At 38.3% G+C, this 7,500-nt stretch overlaps 1 protein-coding gene across 1 annotated transcript in view; it reads right to left on the reverse strand.

The window, feature by feature from the left end:
- Nucleotides 1-3,506: 3,506 nt before the first annotated feature.
- LOC113824918 (F-box only protein 9) overlaps nt 3,507-7,500 on the reverse strand; it is a gene marked incomplete at its 3' end in the record, with an annotated part of 6,690 nt that continues 2,696 nt past the window's right edge. Inside the window, 4 exon segments of the mRNA XM_070119363.1 lie at nt 3,507-3,651; nt 4,911-5,330; nt 6,797-6,910; nt 7,396-7,488. Of these exon segments, the coding sequence (XP_069975464.1) occupies nt 3,507-3,651; nt 4,911-5,330; nt 6,797-6,910; nt 7,396-7,488 (772 nt within the window).

Here is a 7,500-nt window from a genome sequence, read left to right on the forward strand (position 1 = left end):
TGGTTAATGGTTAAAACAAATAAATGTACTAGACATCAGAGGTCATAGAGCACTATGGTAAAGTATTGTGGCAAAAAGGGTAAAAATGAGTTAATCAGGATAACATGTTAGATGTCTAAGGATAAAGTGCGTAATAGGACACTATGGTAGTGGAAAGGGTAAAGACAGATGGAGTAAGGCAGGAATTAGTAAAAGAGGAAGGGGATAAGGGCATAGGGTGATTAAATAAAATAGAAAGTATCTATCTGAGGAAGGAAGAGGACTACTGTATAAAGAATTCTGCAAAAGAGCCATTATGAAGCAATTTCTGAGTAATACTGGTATAAATGAGCATTGGAGAAGTAGGATAAGAATCTGGGAATGAGATAAGCAGAATATGGGAAGGTGTTTAAGTATCTGGAAGAATGTCTTGAGAGGAAGGATCTGGAGAAGAACCCTGTTGTGACATACGGGAATCATGTGAGTCCAGGTGGGAGTGGTAAGGACAAATGGGGGGGTGGGGGTGAAGGGGAGGATGAGGTGTGTTGGGAGAGTCTTGAAAGAAGTGGGGTTTGGGGCACTTGAGGAGGAGGATGGACATCAGCAATTACTTTGAATGTACAGGGAGTAGGAGGGTCATATTTAGGAAGTTTTGAATGTCTTCAAGAGTTTCTCAAGGGGAGTTGGGTGGGGAGGGCTGAGAAACAAAGGTTTCCTTATGAGGAGAAGAGGGGATAAATGTCCAAGGAGCAGAGGAAGAGATGGGTATAAGAGAGGATGTGGCAGGAGATGTGGTGGAACCTTCAGATTGCCTGGTGTGACAGGTACAGTGAGGAGGTGTTGGGGAAGTGGTAAAGATACCTAGATTTAGACAGACAAAGGAGTAGAAATAAGATGATTCAGGGAGGTAGACAGACGAGATATTGTGGAAGATGTACAGACATCTTGAGAAGATGGGAGAGGAATAGAGTGAAGGACAGTTATGGAATAGGCAGAGAGAGAAAAACTTTGTCAACATGCTTCCTGTCTGGCCTCATGGAGAATGGGGCATAGTTTGAATCTGAGAATTGTTATCTCAGATTTGACTTAATAGGCAAGGCAGCTCCTATAAAATACATTATGGTAGCCACCACACTTGGCACATGTGAATGGACTGAGCAGAGCAATTTGAATGGTTATGACCTGGTTAGGCACATAGAGGGCAGCGGGCTGTGGTACAACAGTGTTTAGCTGGATGGTCAAAACCCCTACGTGTTTGACACTGATGGGGACAGGATCAATATGGTCAGACTGGGCAAGACACTCAACCAATATAAACTTAATGGGGGAGGTCCTGAGGTTGGAGATGGCATAGCTCAGTAGTAGACCGCTGGCTTTGCAATCACATGGTCCTGGGCTGCCCCTCTCAGTCGACTCAACTGTGAATGAGCACTGGTATGCTGATGTCAGCATGCTAAGGTCAAAGTCGGGGCAGAAAGGAACTGGCCACCCTACTGCAACATCCTGCGGCTTAGTAAGCATGTTTCTCTACAAAACATGTCCCTTACATCCAGATGGATATGGGACAAACTCTGACTTTGAGGTTGAGGCAGGAATAGATATGCCAGTGAGATCAGTCAGGGTAGAGAGTGTATGAGCTCTGGACTCAAATGTAACTGACAAGGAACGACTGGGAAAGGACACTTTGCCTACTTGTTTTTGGAGATATTGTTGGAAGAGAAAGCTATTGTCAGAATGGCTGGTTTAAAAAAGAGAGAAACAAAAAGTAGGGGGTGTTCTCTAGTTGAGTATTGACCTGATTGGATGGACTGAAATGGATAGAACTATCAAACATGGGTATTAGTGTCAGTAGTCAAAAGAGAGACAGGGGTCGGGAAACCAGAGAAGTCAATTTTAGATAGGCTAGTTGATGAAGGGGCAAACCTTAATTCGTCTAACAAGAGTAAAAGAGTAAAAATTCTTCATTACTTGCGATGGTGAGCCTGAAATATGTAAGGAGGAGAAATGCTCTACCTCTCAGGGTCCCCATGCTGTACCCATGACTCCCAAAGGCCATGTAGGACTGACACAAAGCCAGCTTTTCATCCTTTCAGTATGATTTTCACACTTTAGAAAGGGGACAGAAGGGGATGAAAAAGAGATGGAAAACGAAAGGAGGAGAAGAAAACCACCATGTAAAATTAGCTGAGGCAAAGTAGGAGGGATGGTTACATTGGGCCTCAGTCTCTGTCTCCTAAGCCCAACCATGACAGCAACAGGCAAGGGATTAGAGGGGAGGGGGGATGATAAATATAAAAACATAATAAAGAATTTAAAAAATAAAATAATAATAATTTGGTAATGCATGATCCAACACATATTTTCACTCATCAGGTATATTTTTTAATTGCCAATGACAGCAAATTAGTATTAAAACAAAACAGGACAATAAATTTCTTCCCATGACATTATAATCAACTGTTAGGTAATTGTTTCTATGTTTGTGACGTATATCTTAGAAAGCAAAAAGCAAGAAGTAACTTTTCTTTTCAACTATCTGTTCTACATTAAATTTTTCCCAAGAAAAATACTTTCTTATTATCTTAAAAAAAATTGTATAGCAAATACTTGTGTTATAAATCTAAAACTGCATGAAAAGATGGATAAAATTGTGAACTCATTCCAATGGCTGTAAAATGCATATTTTGTTACATAATTTTAATTCTGGAAAGGAACTCATTTTTCTCCACAAACAGAGGGCATTCTCAGACTCTCAATCCTAACACAATCTGTGGTTTTCAACATGGGCCTTTTACAGCAGATTTTTCATTATAAAATGGTGGAAAATGTAAAAGAACTCTAATATCTGCATGATGAAATAAAGCTGTATGTATTCAAGGTGTCACTCTGCAACCCCGAGACTGATCAATCACAATGATAAATGGAATATCCAAGACCATATAGTCTTCAGATGTAATAATGACATTTAATTTAATATAAGAAAAAGAATATAATAGGTTAGAGGAAGAAAAAAAATGATAAAAAACAAGGAAAGGGGAAGGGGAAGGGGAAGGAAAGTGAAGTGAAGTGAAGTGAAGTGAAGTGAAGTGAAGTGAAGTGAAGTGAAGTGAAGTGAAGTGAAGTGAAGTGAAGTGAAGGAAAGGAAAGGAAAGGAAAGGAAAGGAAAGGAAAGGAAAGGAAAGGAAAGGAAAGGAAAGGAAAGGAAAGGAAAGGAAAGGAAAGGAAAGGAAAGGATAGGAGAGGAGAGGAGAGGAGAGGAAGGGAAGGGAAGGGAAGGGAAGGGAAGGGAAGGGAGAGGAAGGGAAGGGAAGGGAAGGGAAGGGAAGGGAAGGGAAGGGAAGGGAAGGGAAGAGAAGGAAACGAAAGGAAAGGAAAGGAAAGGAAAGGAAAGGAAAGGAAAGGGAGAGGATGGGAAAGGGAAAGGGAAAGGGAAAGGGAAAGGGAGAGGAAAAGGAAAAGGAAAAGGAAAAGGAAAAAAAAGTAAGAAAAAAAGAAAAGAAAGAAAGAAAAAAAAAGGGCAGACTTACCTTCTGGCCTCTCTAGCATGTTGTGGCGGTGTGCCCTAAACTCTATGTCAGGCACAAGCGTCATGGCTCGCCTGTAGAACTGGATGGCTTCATACAAACATCCACTCTGCTCAAGCTCAACTGCTTTGTTGAACAGTTCTGTAGCCTGTGTGAGGAAGATCACGGAATATGTTATTGGAGGTATCGTTGACATGTTTTCAGAAGCTTCAATTTTGTTAGCCTGCAAAGGAAGTCCACATACCCAGTCTATCTTGTAGTTAATTTCTACAAAAAAATGAAATCCACTCTCTCAGACACTATCCAACCAAATATAAACATTGCATTAATATAACACTGCTGTGTTTGTGAATTTTTGGCAAAACCCAGCACCCTTCCTTTATGTTCCTTTAAGTCGATATCTGTGACTTTTGGACTTTTTTTTATGCTCATATGGAATATCTCATAGACAGGTTGGAAATCTTACATCACATTAACCTATTGGATCAGAGTGCCTCACTCCCCACTGGGCCAAAAATACAGGTATTAGGACTGGCCCACATGAACATTCATGTGTGGTATCAAGACTCCTTGCCTCCCCTTTATATCAGTGATTTTTGCTTTTTACCATTTTGTATGGTATATATTTGTCATTTGATATGCTGTTTATAGACTGTTTCCTTTGCACAGACTTTAGACATTTCTTTAGGTAGTTTACAATGTACAAGATCAATAACAATAAGTAACCATTTCTAATTTGTGTAATTTTTAAATATCTGACCGCTGGTCATGGTAGGCACGGAATATGTCCTCCCTGGAGCCAGTGCTCTTCCAACCATGGCTCACAGGTGATATACTGCACACTCATTTACTATTGGAAATAATGCAAGGGCCCCTTTCTAAATGTCCACTGATTCTAATCTTTCTCCAAGAGCTTTGTGCACTTGTGGCAAGTTATTTTCTATGATGGCATATTCCTGTAACCCAGCCCTCAGCCAATTTTTTTTTTATTTTTATGATGTGATGGTCACAGCACCTTGATCCAATGGGTTAATGATCTACTGCCAAAGATAATCACAGGTGTTGGTGGAACAGATCCAGTAACATAGTTAAACATTTTAGGTGGGCTAGGCCTATATATCCAGAACTGTTATAGTTTGACTACTATATATTTTTTTTATGAAACCCTTATTTTCAGGGCAATATGAAAATCCGCAAAACAAAATGTGACATAAAATAAGAGATATCAACTTATACTCTATTATGAATAATACTGTATATATATAAAATATGCTGACATGCTGACCAACAAAGCTATAAAAAGGAAATTGTAGGATTTGGTCATGAAGGAAAGCAAAATTTTTGGAAAGGAAGGTCTATGGAAAAAAAAATGATTTAATAATACAATCTCATTGTTTATCATCTTACCTTAATCTCTACATCTGACCTGGTGTCTTCTTTTGGACCTTCAGTGGCATTCAAAGTGCTTGTGTCATCACTATTTCCCATATTGCTATTGCTCAAATTGTTACCAGTTTCACTGTTGTTGTTCTTCTCACTAACACTGACCTCACTTCCCTCAACCTCTCCACTACTCCCTCCTTCTCCTCCTCCTCCTTCAACTTTGCTAAGTGTTCCTTGCAGGAGCCCAGAGTTTCCATGGACTGGGGTGACAGGCTTCTGTGGTCTTGGGGGCTTATGTGCCGCTGGAGATCTTACTGGGGGTCCTGTGGCAGGCCCTCCTGTGGGAGATGGCCTTGCCAAGGCCTGGTGAGGACCTCTGCCCCCACACTCCTTCAGTTCCCTCTGCCATTCCTTGCGGAATGACTCGAGTAAAACTTCTGGATCCTGAGGAAACAAAATAAACTTGATTTCTAATGAACTGTATTCATGTTGACAAATGTAGTAAAGGTATGAATGAGAATGGATATCTTCAAAATACAAGAGATGTATTTGACAGGTTTCGATTCTATCTTCGTCATGTATTTCTGGCAAAGATAGAATCGAAAACAGTCAAATACATCTCTTGTATTGTGAAGATATCCATTCTCATTCATACCTTTTCTACATTGATTTCTAATGGATGAATTATTTGTCTAATAGAGATGTCATGATAAAAAGGTGAAAAAATAATTTATGTAAATCAGGCTAACTCAGATATATTCACATATTAATATATATGTATGTATACAATAATAGTAGTAGTAGTAGTAGTAATAAACAAAAAGTCAGAAAATCAAAGAAAGCATTAAAAAAACGATTACCGTTTTTTAATACACAGAAAAAAGCACCGTACAAATATAAATTGTATGTGTATAAATATATAATGCCTTCATTGTAAGTCCACTACATATATGTTTTATGTCTTATATATATTTATTTACTTTAAATATATACATTACATTTTCTGTAAAACCTAGCACTGTTATGTAAATATTTTATTTCATACTAATCCAAGTATGGACCATCATCTTCAACTAAAATAAAAATTGATCATGAATTATTAATCTTGTCTTCACATATTTGTAGTTGACTAATGACTCTATCATTCAGTGTTTTTGTTGTATTATGGCATTTTCCTCAATGTTAAGGGGGCCATTGCGCTCGAGAGCAAAGTTCGTCAGTTATGATCAGATTTTCGCAATTTTTTAATATGATATATATACATATATAGTTATAAAGAACACCAAGTTTCATATCATTTCAATAATATACAACAAAGTTATCTTTTTAAAAACAGTTTTTGAAAAATTACAAAATTTCATATTCGCATTTCATCCATTTACTAAACTTGTTGAAAAAAATACAACATATACTCAATAGCAATACCTAAAATCTCTATTAGACGGATTTTTAAATTTCCTTTTAGTTTAGTGGGAATTCATTTATTTCTAAATGCTCAGCCTTATCTACTTAAGATATAATACATGCACTTCTATTACGTGAATGAAATATCCTCAAATAGAAAGAATCGCAAATGTATTCAGCTTTCAAATGATCCGAATCCCATTAGAATCGTCAAAGTAGTTATGGAGAAATTGAAAAAAACGAGAGTTGTAGTTTTGAGATATTGGGCTCCGAAGTTCAGAATATTTTTCCCTCAATTTTTGTTTTGTTTTGTTTCATTTATTTTAAATTTCTATCTTTGCGTCAATCTAGTGCATGTCATCACAGGCTTCGCTGTGCCTAACCTGACCAAGTGAGGTATTTCATACGTATAAACAACTGCTGCAGCTGTTATTGAGAATTGTTTCTTATCATATAATATTTATTAGATACAAAAATAACATCTACCATTAGTTGTGCCCCCTTACTGTGTGATGAGGGTGTATGTCTGCGAGATGGTGTCGTGGAGGTAGAAGGTGGCAACAAATCGCTCTGATTTCTGGTGGAGCTTTGTCTACCAGAGTCCCAGTCTTGGCAATCAGCTGATGGGTAAACAGAGTTGCCAGCTAGCTACTACAGAATGCATAAATAAATCGAAAAAATCCGAAAAAAACAAATTTGTCGAGTATATTTGCACGGACACGGCACAGTAACCATCGGAGCGAGAGGCGGGGAGGACGGGGGGGTCAGAGGTTTAGTTATAAAAGCCTACTAGATTACAGGACATTTTTTTTCAAATTTTCGTTGTGATGGCCCCCTTAATGACCTATGCCAAATTCAATCATGATTGGATCTATGAGGTGGTAACTTAGAGTTCAGAGATTTAGTTATAACTCCTTTATTTTTACGTATTTAGCAAAAATATTGCATCACAGGATTGCCAAAGCCTACTAGATTACAGGACAATTTTTTTTTCAAATGTTCGAGTATTTTTAAAAATTTTCGTCGCGATGGCCCCCTTAATGACCTATGCCATATTCCATCATGGTTTGATCTATGAGGTGGTAACTTAGAAAACTTGTCATACCTGTGCATCACTATTACAGGACGTGTTTGTCTGCTCAGTGATGTCACCAAGAGCAATATCATCATCAGCTCCTGCAGATTCTTCGGGGTCAGCCTGCCAGAAAGG

This window comes from Penaeus vannamei, unplaced genomic scaffold, assembly GCF_042767895.1.
Source record: "Penaeus vannamei isolate JL-2024 unplaced genomic scaffold, ASM4276789v1 unanchor85, whole genome shotgun sequence".
NCBI classification, from domain to species: domain Eukaryota; kingdom Metazoa; phylum Arthropoda; class Malacostraca; order Decapoda; family Penaeidae; genus Penaeus; species Penaeus vannamei.